General features: G+C 41.6%; 1 protein-coding gene and 1 non-coding gene across 2 annotated transcripts; one reads left to right on the top strand and one right to left on the bottom strand.

Annotated features, from left to right (window-relative positions):
• Window positions 1–584: 584 nt before the first annotated feature.
• LOC125018838 (lutropin-choriogonadotropic hormone receptor-like) lies at window positions 585–13,441 on the bottom strand. The gene is made up of 11 exons (XM_047603227.1): window positions 13,033–13,441; window positions 12,615–12,686; window positions 9,686–9,760; window positions 9,365–9,439; window positions 6,624–6,698; window positions 6,255–6,332; window positions 6,012–6,080; window positions 5,563–5,637; window positions 3,287–3,475; window positions 3,068–3,121; window positions 585–2,073 (listed from the first exon to the last, which is right to left on the bottom strand). The coding sequence occupies exons 1-11, from the start codon at window positions 13,200–13,202 to the stop codon at window positions 924–926; spliced, it is 2,082 nt and encodes a 693-aa protein (XP_047459183.1). The 5' UTR covers window positions 13,203–13,441; the 3' UTR covers window positions 585–923.
• On the top strand, window positions 8,245–8,316 carry trnap-ugg. The gene has a single exon. It is a non-coding gene; the product is annotated as a tRNA-Pro (tRNA).
• Window positions 13,442–17,938: the final 4,497 nt, after the last annotated feature.

Below are 17,938 nucleotides of genomic sequence, written 5' to 3' on the forward strand. Positions count from 1 at the left end.
ATTAGATTATTAAATTTAAGGAAATTATATGAATCTATAGCGGGAACATCTATGTAACGTTCACCATCTAACTATGATCTTGAATATGGCAACCCTGACTCTTGAGTACCCCGAAGAGATGCAAGATGTCTATCCAGCATATTTATCATAAATACAGTCCAGGAAGAGATTAGATTCTTGAACTCAACAGCAGTAGATTCATGCTCATTTTAGTAGGAATCAACAGGAGTGAATGAGATAACTGAAGTCTCTAACAGAGTACAGTCCTACAAAGCACACTGAAGCATCAAGCTTTGGCTTAGTATCTGTATGTGTCCTGATATGGAAAATTAAAAAAACAAATAACTGAACACCCTTATTTTCTTTTTTAATTAAACATTTTATTGTGAAAATTCAGGACACTTTGGACAGCAGTAATATTTCTTTGAACATGTCTACAGTCTTCAAGCCTTTCAGGCCAAATGTCTCCTGAGTAGAACAAGCCAAGAGGTGGCACTAAAACACATCTCTGCAGAGCTAAGACAAAGACCTCCATTTGATCACATGCACTTCACTGATTTTAGAAAATACAAACACATAATCTCTACTTTTTAAACTAAAACTACATGTCTCTTTATTGTAACACCTTACAAAAGACCAGCTTTACAGAGCTTGTTCTCGTTGACCATTTGTTATATGAGTGACTGTTTTTATTTGTTCCCATCCTGCTACATTCATCTGCTTCTCCACCACCTTATAGAAAGGGAAGCTGTGGCACCTGTTGTCTTCAATTTAAGGTCTTCTGGTCCCGACTGATGAAATTCTCAGTGTGCAAACTAAACTGCATCAAAGATCTCATACCTGCAATTCATAAAATCTGACCTAAATTTATAAGAAAGGCCTCACTTAAGTTTATAGTACAAATCTGCACACCGTCCGGCAGGTCATGTGGTTCCCTTATTTAGGAAGCAACCCTTCATCTTAATGTGATAGGCGTAGAAGCTGAGTGAGTGAGGTTTCCGGTTGGTGGATTTCTGGGTGCAGGTCAGGTGTGACGCCAGAGTCTGTGACCTGTAGAAGTCGGCTTGAGCGTGGCAGCAGTCGCAGCGGCTCAGCAGCAGGCCCACGTCCTTCCTGAAGGCCCGCGTGAAGATGGTGTACAGGAAGGGGTTGCAGAGGGAGTTGATGGGATAGAAGAGGATGAGCAAGATCTTGGAGTGAGACACGGTTATGAGGGGCATGCGCAGGGCCGCGGAGATGGCGAAGAAGGAGATTGGCGCCATGCACAGAAAGTCCGTGAAAATGAGCACAGCCATGCGTTTGGCAATCTTGGTGTCCCCGTGACGGGTGGAGTGCTCCGGGTTGTGAACGCTGAGATATATGCATATGTAACAGTAACACACCACCAGGAAAGCGATGACGTTAAGAATGAGCACGGACACCACGTAAACCTGAGACCCCAGTGTGTCGATGTCCATGGGGAGACAGATGCTCACTTTGCTGTAGCTGCTGACCCCCACAAGAGGGAGCAGGGCCACCAGCAGAGAGAGGCTCCAGCCCGCCGCCATCATCGCCGTCACATGGTGCATCCGCAGCCTCTTGTTGACGTGCATGGCATTGGTGATGGTGTGCCAGCGTTCAAGGCTAATGATGGTCAGAGTGTACACTGATAGCTCGCTGGCAAACACCGTCAAAAACCCCGCTATGCCGCATCCGGGCCCCGTCTGCCAGTCTGTGGCGTGGTTGTAGTACTCATGATGGGAGTGGAAGTCCATGTAGGCAATTAGCATCAGATAGAGCCCCATGCACAGGTCAGCAAAGGCCAGGTTACACATGAGAAATCTGGAGATGGTTAGCTTATGGTGGCTAATTAGCAGGATGACCAGGACAGCCAGGTTTCCAGCCACAGCAAAAACAGTAATTATCCAGGTGAGACAGCGCAGGAAGGGGAAGCCCAGCAGGTCCTCGCAAGGGTTAAAAGCATCTGGCTTTGGTGTGCACTTGACGAAGGGGTTGTTAACACAGTCAAGTTCCAGGTCTGGATACTGAAAGTTGATGTCGTTAATGAGATCCACGGCGTCTGTAGCGGGCTCTCTGAAGAACACACATATGTAAAGATTACCATAAAACCCCATAAAACGGATTAAAGAGAATGTTCTAGTTTAGAGACTGTACCGTACGTACATACAGTACATCCGGTTTGTATGTGAGGATGCCAGTTGTGTATTGGGGTTTATTTTCCTATCAAGATCATGCAAAAAGAGCTGGATGTATTAGCTGTTGAGCAACCTCTCTGCAAAGAGATCATTAGAGAGTTAAATGCATCATTCAAAGCGACGGTTGCTCTGTTTACAACTGACACCAACAATCTGAAAGTCATCATCAAAGGAATTTAATGTTGGCGCTTGATCTGATTTGTCTCTGGTCACGATAAAGAAATTCTTTCTGTTCAGGGAATGTTTTTGGAGGCACGGAAAGATTAAATGATTATTAAATGACTTTCTGGTGAAAAGGCTCACCACAATTTGTGAAAACAAGTGTTAAAAGCTTGAGTTCATGTCGGGAACACTGACATAAGTGTTGTCAATAAAGTTGGGGAAAGAACTTCTTTGATTTAATGCTCCACAGTAGGCAGAACCACTTCGCACATGTTGAGGAGGCGGCACAGAAGTCAAATGCTCTCATAACACTTGAATTACTTAAATATGCTGACAGGCTATTGTTGAATTTGGACAAGATTATTAAATTACATACCCTGCCTTTAAAGTTGTATTGTTATTAATGTTAGAGGCCATGTGATCTTATTGGAATATTAATTTTGCATGGAAACAGTTAAGTTGTATTCGTAAATCAGTATGAGCTCAGTCTGGACATCTATTAACCATGGAAACAGGTGCTCGTTATGATTGAGATTATTAATTGTTAATTCTGCCCTTTTGTTTATGTATGTTATGTGAAAGTTAGTGTTGCACTATGTGTAAATCAGAGTGCACCATATACATTTTATTATACAGTCGGTGTTGACGTGTTTGCAGATAATGCACAATAACTTTCCTACTGTCCCTTAACCGACAGGGAAGTGACTTACATTTCTGTTTCGCTGACATCACAAAACTTCGTGAAGTTCTTTAAGGCACTTTCCCTTTAAACAGAAAGAGAAGGCGAAAGGTTACACTGCAGAAAATGTCAATAAAGTCAACAGCTAATTACCAACCTACTCATGATCTGTATTCATTGGACCGAGGTTTGCTTGTTTATGCAGATGTGAATGGATTTGCTCCATCGCTGGGAGCAGTTGCCGCCTCACCTTTGTTTCCGGCGCCATGTGTGGAAGGCGCAGCAGTGGCTGGGGTACGTGAGCTCGGCCTCCAGCAGTTCGACCATGCTTTCCAGTTGAGGGAGGCTCTTCAGGGCCGGGGCGGACCTGGCTTTCAGGAATCTAACCTGCCTCAACCCTTTAGGGGGGAGCGAACTCAGAGCTGTGGAGGAAACATCCCTGAATCACACACGCAGAGAACGCAGACATATGTTTCAGTGAGGATTAGTCAATTAAAACACTGCATTTTAATAATGTATTAGACTATCACACCCCAGTAGAAGAGCATTTAATTTAAGCCCGGTTGGAGGGAGAGAAAAGAAGTTGGTTTAAGTAGAGAAGCCATTTGTGTTTTGTTGATGCTGTTTCTGGTAAGTTTGATGAATTTCCCACAGGTGTTCACTGACTTCTAGTGACTGTGGCAGCAAAACCCTAATTTACATTGTTTTCATATTCATCAAGCCAATGAGTAAATCATGCCTTCCTTTTAAAGAGGTGCTCTTTCACAAAAAAAAGCTTTTTATAGAATAGAGGTTAAATCCAATGCAAAAAAAAAAAAAAATTGAGGATACACTTTGTGTCTTCATTTGACTGTGTAACCTGGCATTCATCACATCTAAAAATACCCACAAGTGCCACACCAGATCCCACACATGCAAAACGAAGACCTTTAGCATTTCCTGCGTGTCAGTGAGCAGCAAAAACACAAATTCATGAGCTAGACGACACAGAGTTTGTTTGCAATCAGAGACCTTGTGTGCTGCATGCACCGCAGACTTAGCTCTTTGCTCACTAATCAGCATTCAGCAGTCATGCCTGCTTTGTTGGTTGTTTACACAGACACGCTGTCACCAGCCTGATGTTTATACAATAAAATAATAAGCATTGTTGTGAATATTAATCTTGCTTGACCCAGTTGGAACATAATCTGATGCTGTTGATCTAACCGATACATTTTTAAGTGTTAAAAGCTGGGCACATTTATATTCTAGTACAAATTATCATTCACTTTTTATGCTACTCCGGATTTTAACATGAAATATTCAGCTTACGATATCGACGTCAAATATTTATGCAATACCACAAGCACGATCATCTCTGGCTCACGTTATTTATAGTTTCCATTTAATAAGTAACAGCAGTTGCATAAGGATGGGGTCCTTCAACGGGACAAAATGTACTCAACTTCACACTGAAGGTTTTAGATAAATGTGGGAATGTATAAAATTATGGGGGTGAAATTGAACAAGAACTAAGATGAACTGCAGATTCGACTCATTGGAACCAGTGTGTCTATATAACTTACTCTTTTAGATACCCTGAATATTGATTTATTTATTTATTTATTTTTGCGTCAGAGACTACTTGTGGCTGCAGCTGCATTAGGTTGGCCTTTAGAGGCTGTACAGACGCAAAGCTGCAAACCACAACTGCGCTCAAACTGCCCTGAGATTCCCACACAGTGACTCATTGCACTGCCACGTATTTTCAGCGTGGGCTGCTTCTGCTGGATGCCGACCTTTCCAGCCATTACAGAGCTTGTGTGTTTTATTTGCCTTTTAGTGCATGAACCTTTCACTTCTCATTTATACGGATGTGCACTAGAGACCCCAGAGCTATAGAGGACAGTAACACTGTATATTTGGCCAACAAAGTGATATCTGAAGGCTAGTAGGATGAGCAACAAGCAGGTTTTATGGCCTCATTACCCACATGTAGTGTTACTCGGTTTACTCTGCGTTATAAGTAAACACTTATGGTATTTCAAACAGAGCTGACATGCTCGCTGCATTTGAAATAGCCGCCTCTGCAGGCTGAGCAGGCTGCTTGAAAGCAGGGCATCGTGGTAGATGTGAGGAATGCAATAACCGGCTCAGCAAACAGGACAACTCAGAAAACTTACTCTGTCGGTACAGCTTGGAAGAAGTTCAGCGTAAAACTACAGTTTTAAGTAATATCAGTCAATTAATCGAAATTTATTTGTATAGCACTTTTCATACAAAATGTAACACAAAGTGCTTTATACAGTAATCCCACCTGCACCCGTCCCCCAACACAGGCACAGACACACAATTTAACAATATGCAAAGCACTACTAATAAGGACAGCATCCATTAAAACAAGAGCACAAACTGGAAATCCACATAAAAGGGGATATTTTATGGAAGTATTCATCATCTGAATAGGTCTAGCACTACAGATTTTTAAGCTCACTTCTGGAAAGTTGCATTGTGCTGCGTTTAATTGGTTTCCTTATCTTGACTTACAGAGTAGTTGGACCGGTTGCTCCTCCAAACGCATCCTCTTGAATGTAACTGAGATACTTGTTGTTTCTCAAGTCTCTGCAGAAAAAAAAACAACAACAACAAACTGTGACCTGGAGCTAATGCTAACTCTATGCGATGTAAAAAGAAAACTAAAGATGACACATTAACAGCCAACAACGCCCAAAACCATTTTTCATGTAGTTTCTGTTTCCTCAGTTTGACACTGAGGAAGATAAGCATTATTTTTAGACTGGAGGGTGTCTGACATATCTCGTCCTCCTCAACATTCAGCATTATGGGGCAAAAGCGAGAAAAACAACAGCTCATGCAATCTCTGTTTAGTCTTCCATGAAGTTTGTTTACTGGTACACTGAGTTTTTATGATTAGGAAAAAAAAAAAAGAATTAACAGCAACGTACTGTATTGCTATGATAGTTTAAAATGCTTACAGTGTGTTGAGCTTGGTCCCATTGAACGCGTGAGATTTTATTTCCTTGAAGCCGTTTCTAACCAGTTTCCTGCCAAGGACACAATGTTATAAATTTCGCTTGGTTGTCAAAAGCACCTATCACCAAGGTCAGGGAACTGAACATTCAATTACATAAGCTTATTAAGACGTACGGAGAAACGTCCCGAACCAAAAGTGACAACTTTTTGCTTTTGAGCTCTGATAATGTGGCAACAAAACTCACATATCGACGTACTCCCCTGTGACGCCGTTGAAGGAATTGTCGGGAATGAAGTCAATCCTCATGTTCTCTGCCACCTCTCTGCACAAACAGGAGATGACGTTCATTCGGGGCCGTTTGGCTCAATTATCATTTAAACAAAATTATGTATATTCCTCAGAGCAGTTTTGATGACCTGTGACACAGCTGGAGGATTTGTGGCGTTGTGACATTGATAAAAATAAAAGTGAGCTCAGAATAAACAAATTGGGCTCCGCTTAGACTTCACGACACGAAGAACACACACGCTCGCGCCACATGCAGAGAGACGCTAATCCAGTTTACAGAGACATTTTATTTATTTATTTTTTCCCCCTCTGTGGGATTACTTACAGGAAAATGCTCGGCGCTAAGGAGGAGATGGTTGTGAAGTCTGGGAAGTGTACTACGCCCGTGTTGGAGATGCTCCTGTGAAGACAGATGATCGGATAAGAGCAAATCTTCAAAGGGCTCGTAAAATGTCACAGAGTTGGGGATCTTCTAGAGGACCTTATGATTCTCTGCTCGTGATCTCTGACACGTTTCTTCACAGTTAACTGGTGGCAGTGGATGCTGAAGAAATAATATCCAAGTGTTGACATTTCTTTGGTTAGAATAGTAGCAAAGCAATGCAACACAGAGGTCAGAAGATATCATCTTAAGAGCCTTAAATTCTAGGTTAAGAAACGGATACGAGACTTAAAGTGTTGTATGCGTAACAGTGGGAGAATGGGACACTGAAATGTTATTGTAAAGTTGGGATGTATAATAAATACAGACTAATTAATTGTGAACATAGAGGAGTAATAGGGAGTTCATATTCAGTGGTCACTCTCAAAGCTGCGCTGTACCTAGAAGTCTTTCCCTGTCTGGCAGTAAATAGATCTGGACTCTAATTTGTTCCTAAATCAACCTGTCAGAAGTTACTTGCCTCGTGGACATCAAGTTATATTTTGCCAAGATGAGTTATGCGCTACAAGCCCGATCAAACATCGTGCTCTTTACCGTCAATCCAATAAAAACTGACAAATGACCAGATCTCGCCGCAGACTCAGCTGTCCTCATTTTTGGACTGTGGTGAAATAACAGTGCAGTTTTCACAATTTTTTTTTAGTGTCATTGTCCAAATGTGCTGCCTGTTTTTATTTTTTTTATTTTATTGCTATCCAAATCTGTAACTCTGTGGGGGTGAATGTGCTCCTGCAGGCCCGTTCATTTTCCTTCCACTTCCACTTGATGCTGCAGCGCTTGATCTGTCACCTTTGAAAAGATGAACGCTCGTGTGTGGATGCATTCAGGCACAGTAGTTGTTTTAGAAGCTGGCCAACTTCTGCATGCTAACACGCTCATGCTGACAGTGCTAATACTCTGATGTTTAGCAGGTATAACGTATCCCACGTTTAACTGTGACATTCATGTGAAGTCATTATTTTCCGTCTCCATCATCTCATCTCAGTGTGTCCTGGGGGTGTTCACATGTGTCTTTTTCGCCTGCGCTTCCCCCTTGTGGTTGTTGGTACCCAGATTGGTGCATTTGAGTCCTCAACCCGTTCCCCTTTACACTTACAGTGGTGTGAAAAAATGTTTGCCCCCTCCCTGATTTCTTATTTTTTTCCATGTTTGTCACACAATTGTTTCAGATAATCAAACAAATGTAAATATAAGACAAAGATAACACAAGTAAACACAAGATGCAGTTTTTAAATATAGGCTTGTATTCTTAAAGGAAAACTAAATCCAAACTTAGATGGACCTTTGTGAAAAAGTGTTGTAGCCACACTCAGACCTGATTACTGCCTGTTCTCAGACAAGAAATCACTTCAAATAAGACAAAGTGAAATAGACCAAAAATCATCAAAAGCTAGACATCATGCCGAGATCCAAAAAGATCCAGGAACAAACGAGAAAGACAGAAATCATAAACCTATTTCTAAAGCTTTGGGCGTCGATTGAACCACCGTAGTTGCTGTTCAATGGCTCGTTGGTCTAGGGGTATGATTCTCGCTTTGGGTGCGAGAGGTCCCGGGTTCAAATCCCGGACGAGCCCTGGTTCTTTAGCTTTGGAATAGTATGTCCTAACTCCTTATTTGCTCGGCCCAGGCGGATTACTATTATCCACAAAATGGTGTAATCGTGGAACAGTGGTGAACCTTCCCATCAGTGGTTGGCCGACCAAAATTACTCCAAGAGCACAGAGGCGACCTCCAACATAACAATAACAACACCCAAAGAACTGCAGTTAATGTCTGTGTTCATGATTTCACCATAAGGAAGAGACTGGGCTGAAATGGTCGGCATGGCAGAGATCAAAGACCAAAACCTCTGTTGAGCAAAAAGAACATAAAGGCGCATCTCAGTTTCCCTTAGGAGAAAATACTCCTTTTAGAAGACGCGTGTCCCGTTACATCTGGTGTCTACATCACACCAACAGTAAAATCTTGTGGTGGTAGTGTGATGGTCTGGGGCTGTTTTGCTGCTTCAGGACCTGGAAGACTTGCTGTGATGAATAGATAGAACCATGAATTCTGCTGTCTACCAAAAAATCCTGAAGGAGAACATCCGACCATCTGTTCCTGGCCTCAAGCTGAAGAGAACTTGGGTTCTACAGCAGGTCAATGATCCAAAACACACCAGCAAGTCCACCTCTGAATGGCTGAAGAAAAACTAAATGAAGACTTTGGAGTGGCTTAGTCAAAGTCCTGACCTGAATCCTATTGAAACGATGTGGCATGACCTTAAAAAGGAGCTTCATGCTGGAAAACCCCCCAATGTGGCTGATTTAGAACAATTCTTCGAAAGATGAGAAAAAAATAAGAAATCAGGAAGGAAGCCAACACTTTTTCACCCCACTGTAGTACATGAGAGCCGTAAGGTTACATTTATTGGATTAATTGCATAATTTCACAAAAGATTTCAACTTGCTGAGTTGCATTCATCCTCTATGGATCATGAATGTTTACCAGACTTCTTCGGACTTAGGGTTAGGGTTAGGGTTACAAAGTAATGTGAGTTTGGGCTTCAGATGGACCCACCTGTTGGATGAGTTAGGTTCAAAAAAAAGATTAAATATGCATGTTAAACTTTGAGTGACTTACAAATACTCCAGCTTGGGCAGGTCAGTGAAGGCCCCTTTTTCAATAACCCTCAGACTGTTGATATTCTGCACCGAACTACGAGAACATAAACGAGGGAACACATCAGTAATTACAATATTGCTGTCGGCAAACAAGCGCAGAAAAAGCCATTCATACATCAGCCGCCGAGAGAAGTCAAGGATTAAACGCGGCGCTTTGTAATTGACAGACTAATCCTGCGAAATTCGGATGAAATGCAAAACACACCCCAGCTGTTCAAATGAATAATTGCTTTCATCACGTCTGAATGTGACATGCGGCGGAAGGTAAGGTGTCACTTACATTTGCGCCAGGCTGTGCAGGGAGAGGAAGGCATGTCTCTGGATACGTGTGATGCGGTTGCTCTGGGAGATCTCTCTGTGGCACAAACACATCCGTCAGCAGATTAACAAGCGACTGTAAACAAATTAGCCTCATCAAGCCACGGCTGGGGTACATTTTTAGCACGGCACATATTAAGAGCGACGCAACTGTTTGTTGTGGATTTCTGTCCTCGCCAGCTTTTTTTTTTTTTTTTTTCTTATAGAAATAGGACAAGACTGATTGATGGAGGGATACAACCCAAGAGGGAAATATTAAAATAATTAATACTTCTAGGGCATGCTGCGCCTCATGTTTGGGAAACGCTCCAAACATACATCACGGCCGCATCTAGGCCAAGAAGACAAGTGTTGGAAAAAAGGAGGACTAAACAAAGACGTTGAGAGACAAACAAAGTGAACGCGACTTGATTTGCCCTTGAACACTTTGTTTTCTGATGGCTGACTTCATTCCATCTTCTTTCTCGTAATCATCATTTCAGCCTCCCACTCTACTGTAATCAGCCGACACTTTTCCTAGAATAACGCCGCTCCGCTTCCATTTCAAACCCAGAGACAATTAAAGGGCTCCATCTGTACTACATAGTTGTGTGTGTTTTTTTTCCTTTCTAATTTAATCCTCTCTCCTGATTGCATTATGTATCGCGTTTTAATTGGAGCTTACGCTTCATGAAGGGATTTTTTTTTTTCACATGATCATCTAAATGAAGCGCTGTGATTTCGAGCACGCGCCATCCAATGACAGACCTCGCAGGGCTCCTCGTGTCATCCTACCTTGGCACAGGTTTAAAGGGCTAAAAGAAATGAAGCGTCGCGGCGTGAGATAGTGGAAATCAGCACTCCCCATTGCAAGTTTTGGATTTTATTTGAACATATCAACACCCTGTTAAGATAATGCCCCGTGTCCTTTTTTCAGGTTTTTCAGAAAGTACAAAAAACTGAACCAAATGTCGAATATATGATCTTTACAGGTGTAGAATCACATGATCTGTTCAACTGAGGATGTAGGCGACTTTACCAGCATCATAAAGAGATGATTTAGGCAAATATTTATATTTTATATATAATATTTATATATAAAGACGTAGACCAGTATTTTAGGAACGTTATTTGAAAAAGCAAACTATTAAATCCTCATGAAACGCGGCCTTACATATAACTGTGACCTGAACACCACCACCAAATTCAACCATTTATTGAACAAAAATATAAGTAGATATTTAAAATCCCTCGGCCGAATAAAAGCCGCCCTTGCACCAGCAGCTCATATTGCCCCTTTTAGCACAAATAACTCCTTGCAGGTGTTTTTGCAAATTATCCACCAGTCACTGACATCAACGTGCTGAAATTATTAACCACTCTTTCATACAGAATTCCTTCACCTACAAAAGATTTTCTCGCTCCACTAGCGGTTTCAAATTGCTACGTGACATTTTCAGATCTCGGCTTTGAATAGGCTACGCTCCAACCCTCCATTTCTTTCTTCTCTTTCTTTTTCTTTAAAGCCATTACTCGGTACATTTCCCGGTGTATTTAAGATGAATATCCTGTTGAAAGACCCCCTTTTGATTTAACCTCAGCTTTCAGGCGGAGGACCTCGTATTTTCTTCGAGTTCTCTTTCACATGAGGCACGAGTTCACAGTCGAATCGATGACTGCAATCTGGCCAGCGAATCAAGCCCAGACCACAACATCTCCGCCACCACGCTTCACGGCCGGCGCATCAAGTGCGTCCACTCTTACTATGTTTAAACCATTCTTTTTGATTCGTCCGTGCGGAGCAGAGTATTTCCGAAAGACGCGGTTTTCACTTGCATGTTCAATGTCAAGCCGTAGCTTTACTTTTCTCTTTCGAACCGTCAAGAGTTGCCTGAAATATCCTGTAATGACATTGTGCTGTTCCTGAAAAACAGCTTTTTGCTATTGCTGTGGTGGTCGGTTCAGGATAAACGGGCAGTCGCCTTGAAATCTGCTCCTCTTGTAGCTAATCCCCCCCCCCCCCCTGCAGTGGAATGATTAATTTTAAATAATGCAGAGATCTCTTTTATATTTCTTGCCAGACTCACAGGCATCTAAAATCAGACCTGAACAAGCTCTTTTGCTCATACCGGTGACTCCACGCACTCAGCCCTAACAGATTCTGATTTTATAATGGATTTGACGGTGTGATAAACGCAGTGCTGTACTTACCTTTTCACTGTGACCAATTTATTTCCCATTTATGTGCAAAATGACAAGGCCTAGTCAATGATGATTTTGTGTGATGTATGCTTGAGTATATCAACTTTATTTATAGGCAATGTTTGTTTGCTTTTTTCAAATAAGTAAGTAGACTATGTCCAAATTTAACCTTGACCTGATTCTAGCTTATTCAAAGTAACCTTATTATCAAAATGGATGCAACATTGTGAGCAAGTAACTCTAAACCTAGAAGGCACTCCCTCGACCACAAAATTTACTTTTGTAGATAGGTCTCCACTTTTTTAGTTGATTATTTCTAATAGGTTTTGAATGTACCATAAACTCCTACAAGGCATTATCTGTCTATCTATATAAATAACCAGTATGAAGTGTGGATTATCTTTACGCATTTAAGGTTTATCAAAGTATCGAGGTCTAAAAATGTGTCCAGTAGCTGTGATTTTAACCGATGTCAGTTACTTTATCTGTACATTTGTCTTTTCAATTATTAATTTATTTATTTATAAAGTGAAACACTGAAATTGTGTTAGGAGTAAGTTAGGGAAAGTTAAGTGTTTGTTCAGGACAGTCAAATATACTTCACACTGAGCACAAACTCAGATACATTTTAAAGCTCACAACTACAATATTAAGCATATTTTTAATACTGGTTTTAATGCAACAACGAAAGAAAGAAAAGCACGGCTTACATTACTGTGACGCTGATCAGCTCCTTAAAGGCGTGAGAAGGAATTTCTTTCAAGGGCAGACGAGTGAGCTTTCTGTAAGATTCACAAATGATGCAGTTAAATTCACATATGAACGTAAATGTAAAACTGTCTCTTTAGGCTGTCCTTCAAACTCACACAAATCACAGACCAAAAAGTCCTTGGAAGAAAGTCCTGAAAGTAAGTCAGGGAGTGGACACACAATGAGCTCCAAAAGAATTAATATTAACAAAAAATAATAAAAAAAAAATAAAATAAAAAGAAGGGGGAAAAAAAGTTCCTTAAGTACCACAAGTGCACTGGTGGGTTCAGTATGAAATCCCCCAGACTCTCTAGGAGGATTATGGGGATTTTAGACAAGGCTTTTGTCATCAGTAAAGCTGAGAGTTTGGTTACTTACAGTCGAGTCACGGATGGAGCTCCTGTCCGGGAGGCCAGCTGAGTGTCTCTGCTGCACTGAAACGTGTCGGGGGAGCAGCGGCAGATGGATGGACAGGGATAAGAGCAGCAGGAGCGCACGGTCAGGACACCGGTCAGCGCGACCAGGAGCCAGACCGCCCGGGGAGCCATGCGTGACACCGCGTCACCCGGTAACACAATAATAATAAAATAAAATAAATTCAAAAAATAAAAATAAAAAACGAGAAAGAAATAGGGGGAAAATGCCGTTTCTTCTCAAAGTTGATAAAACATCACTTCTTTAATTCCAGGCCAAAGCGGGAGGGGGGAGAAAAAGCTGAATATTGCTTTGAATTAGTTTCAGGATGCCTTCAGGTGCCGTCGTAATCGCGAGGTTGCTCTCCGAGTGGAAGATCTAACAAAGTGAAACACACGCGGAATTTTCTTTGACAGCTGAGAGGCAGAGATGTGACGTTTAGTGGGTGGAGATCACGAACGCTTCTCCAAATACTGAGCTCATGTCATGCTGCTACTGAGCTTTTGCCACTTTTTCTTTTTTTGTTTAAGTGTGACTATGGAGTAGCTACCCCATACATCCAGAAGCATCTAAGGGTTAACTTTGCATATGGACGTTTAATATTAGGTTACACTTATGATATATGACCCATAAGTTCATTTAGTTTTTCACATATTGCTCCCAAATGCTACATAAAAATGTAAAATCACACATTTAACTGTATAAGGTGGAAGACAATCAGAAATGTACGGTTGTAGATAGATTTCCACTTTACTTAGTTGATTACTTTTAGTAGGTTTTGATTTTGAATGCAGCATGAACTGCTAAGAAGCATTATCTATCTATCTATCTATCTATCTATCTATCTATCTATCTATCTATCTATCTATCTATCTATCTATCTATCTATCTATCTATCTATCTATCTATCTATCTATCTATCTAAATAACCAGTAAATCTGGACTCCTGCTGAAGCTGTGGCTGTAGCTTTCCCTGTGATTAGTAGTTGACTCTTGATGGGAAACCTAGACAGACACTTCCTAAAATAAAGCATAGTGTTAAGAGCAGGGATGTCCAAACTACGGTTCACGGGCCAACTGCCATGTCGACAAAAATAATGGAGCATGCCCCACATATGAAATATTCAACTGTATTGCACTATTTAGTTTTAACAATAGGGGGCGGTAGCATTTTGAATGCTGCCGATTGTCTACAAAACAAGATCAATCAAAGAAGACCACTTGGGATTTGAGGCATGGTAGAAAAATAAATACGGGGGAAGTGCATTTGTAACTTGCCATCTTAGAGGTATGGTTTACACTACTTACACTACACTAATACTTACACCAGCCAAACGCAGCAGAGCAGAAAGCTAAACAAATGGCAGCTAGACTGAAGACTTATTTTTTCACGCTAACAAAATACAGAAAAAAAAAAGATGAAATCTGAGATAGTCAGCTCATCGCTCCATACAGCCCTTTTCACACTGCACGAAAGTACCGCGTTCGGGTCTTTTGTGTGAAAGGGTTGCCGTGGCGTTTGTGTCATTGTGGAAGCTCCAGGGCTGCGAGAGCTGCTCACTCAGATCTCAAAACAGAGCAAAGTTTTGGTCCTCTCTCATAAGATCAGTCTTACTGTTGATCTCCCCAAGATCAATCTCTGAAGGGCAGGGATTTTTTTTATTTTTTTCAAAAAAAAAAAAAAAAAAAGTTAAACAAACCATATGTGTAGCTACACAATCTTTAATGGAATATGTGAACTAGCCCTACATCATGCTTGTGAAATCCCACCGATCGGGGAATCCTGATGGTACACCTTTTTTAATGATCATGGCGGCGCTGAGTTTGAATGGGACAGAATTGCCTTGCACAAAACAACGACTCTAAAATTGGACTTGCTGATGCAGAGTTTAGTCGCACTTAAATGTGTAATGATGACATTGTCAATACGATGGCGTATGAGAGCGAATTCAAAAAAAAAAAACAGGCATGCAGCTCCCACAGCGGGAGGCCAGACACGGAACTACTGGAAGCCCATTAGCGCCCACCAAGGCGGGTCGAGCCTGGTCAGAAAATCCCACAGCAACGTGCTATTTTCAGTTTGAAAGCGGTATCAGATGATGACTTCATGAGAGGGCGCCCCACTAAAGGTCACTTATCCTGCAGTTATTAATGTGCCTTCAGTTAAGGGGCTCACATAAAGAACAACAAATGTCTAGAAACAGAGTTGTGCGGCAAACGGGGAAGTTGACGACGCGCTGTGATTGGTCCGCTTGGTCCCACTTCAGTATTTCAGGCTGCTTCTCCATGTACGTCACTTTTTAATTGATTGTTTTGCACCACTAAAGATGGACCACATGGAGGAACGGTTAACTGAAGAGGTTCGGATATTTCTGTGAAAGATTCAGACGCGACTGTTGAAAACGAAGCAGGAAGCAGAAACGAATATGAACCCGACTTGCAAAAAAATACACAGCGCCGACTACAGTTTTTACTGTAAATGAGCCACATTGTTTCTGTGCCCATGGATATGGACATTCTCTTGTTAAATTTCCAAGGTGGCGTGTCAGCCTGAGAAAAGGACAGCTGGGTTTCGGCGGTAAAACACAAAATCAACACATTCTCACCGCGTACACCGCTTACGACACCTGACATCGCCACAGTCCCATTTGCACGAGCACGTCAAACTAAAAGCCTCGCGTCACCGACATCCTGAATCTCCTCTGCTGTCAGTGACCCTGACCCCCTTTTTCCAGTGCTCTCATCCTGCTCCTCCAACATGCCACTGTGACCCATGTCAAGAGAGCAGCAACACCTTCTTCTCGCTGCCACTTTCTGTAACAACCACCACACACACACACACACACACACACACAAATTCAGTTCCCTGGAGAGGTTGCTGCCCAGTCCTGTTTACCGAGACTCTTGCATTCCTTGCAGGCCTCTCGGCGGAGCACGGTGTCAGGCTCCAGTGTGTTTAACCCCGTAGGAGAGAGGAGAAGAAGAAGAAGAAGAAGGAAAAAAGTAGAAAGGAAAAAACACTGACAGGAAGAGAAGGGGGGGCTAATTTATGCGAGTGGACTTGAATCTGCCCACGTCTTCATGCTAACCACCATGCTGTGCATCACTTCACACCAAGAAGGTCACGCACAGCAGGACGAGACTTTCATGAAAACGCACACTGACATAATTTAAAAATCAGAGTTGTATCTCATTAAAATGTCATGATCGCTCGGCCAAATGAGGCAAACAAGCAGTTACACCTATTCGAATGTCAGAGTCAATTGTTAGATTAATGTAGTCGGATCTGTTCGTGTTTTAATGGATTTATCAGAAGCTAATGCTGAAACTCCTCTTTGGAAACCACAGTGTTAAACTGCATTTAAAATACTTAGTTCTACTAATGTGGCACTGGTTGTGGTACAGTGTACAGTGTAAGTGCATTTGTCTTATTTAACTTACCTACTTTCACTGAAGTAGGATTTTTGTTTAGGTTTGTTTACATGTCCTAGACCTAGAGCATAGGTCTTCAACAGGGGGCCGCGACCCCTAGGGGTACACGGAGGTACTACAGGGGGCGTCGCAAAATCTTTGGTTGATTAGACATTTTTTATATATATTTTTTAATTTTGTCAATCAAACAACTGAGGCCACACTGGCTTGGTGATTCACTGCCTCTACTATATTAAGATATGTTTAAAGTTAAAACAGTTATTTTCTTTATATGTTTACCGCAGGTGCACCCTACTGTTGTACATGTTTGAAATAAAAACATAATATTTGAACCTGTGTATTATTTGAGTAGCTTAATATTGAAATGTAAGAATTTTAAATGATTAAATGGTAATAAGTTAGGGGGTCCTTGGCCTGAAAAATGTTGAAGACCCCTGTCCCAGAGGGTTTTTACAGTATGGTGCAGTCAGACAAAGGACTACTTCCACAAATAGGCAGAGACATTTTTTTAGGTCATGTTGAGGTTATTTTTTTGTGTCATTGTGACATGTTTCATCTGTATTTTTAGCCTCTGTTGTAATTGTAAGTCTCTTTGCGATTGTTTCGTGTCTCCCAGTGTTATGTTTTTTTTTTCAGTTTCGTCCCTGGTCTTGCGTCTTGCATCTATATATATTCCATGTCTCTTTCTCTTGTAGAATTTTTGTTTGTGTTCCTTTTTGCTTTTTGCGCGTCTTTGTGCTTGTCTTGAGTCTCCTTCCTGGTGGATTTCTTGCGTCTCTTTGAGGATGGCTTGTTTTCATCCCAGTGGTCTGTTTTGTGGTCATTTTGTATTAGTGTGGTAGTTTTGTGTGTCTTTGTAGTTGTTTTGTGGCTGCGTCGTTTGTGGGCTGTGAGGTTTTTTGTGTGTGTGTGTGTGGTTGTATTGTGTCTTTCTGACTTTTTGCATCTTCGTCTTATTCTTTGTGGACGGTCATTTATTTTTGCTTTTGTCCAAATTTGTATCTAAGTATGTGACTGTTGTTTCTATCTTCATGATTGTCATGTTTGTGGCCGATTTGCATCCTTTTGTCGTGGTCTACCTTTTTCTCTGTGATTGTTTTTGGGATTTGTTTGTGTCTTGCGTGTCCCATGCCTATCATCTTATACATTCCAATTTGTGCGTACGCACACAAATGCATCTTGTGCATCAGTGCGCGCACACCATTACCGAGCTTGCTGGAGCTGACTCAGATTACATTTCTCAGCCATAACAAGACCACAGTTCACCTGAAGAGGGCTGAGGTTTTACTCTGAGGGTAAGAATAGTGAGAGAGGATCTAAAAAAGGCTGCGGAAGAAGAAGCAAACCTGTGACATGATTTGAGAGCCACATGGATTAATTCAGACCTGTGAAGACATGGGATAACGGATGGTTTTGTCACTAGTTTTTTTGTATTTTT

This window comes from Mugil cephalus, chromosome 13 (assembly GCF_022458985.1).
Source record: "Mugil cephalus isolate CIBA_MC_2020 chromosome 13, CIBA_Mcephalus_1.1, whole genome shotgun sequence".
Classification (NCBI taxonomy): Eukaryota; Metazoa; Chordata; class Actinopteri; order Mugiliformes; family Mugilidae; genus Mugil; species Mugil cephalus.

Excerpts from the sequence above, each read along its gene's own strand:
- LOC125018838 (XM_047603227.1), bottom strand. The coding sequence starts at position 13,202 with ATGGCTCCCCGGGCGGTCTGGCTCCTGGTCGCGCTGACCGGTGTCCTG. Across the intron at positions 9,761-12,614 it reads CTGATCAGCGTCACAGTAAT|AGAGATCTCCCAGAGCAACC; the intron begins GTAAGCCGTGCT and ends TTTGTGCCACAG. Across the intron at positions 6,081-6,254 it reads ACAGGGGAGTACGTCGATAT|GAAACTGGTTAGAAACGGCT; the intron begins GTGAGTTTTGTT and ends TGTCCTTGGCAG.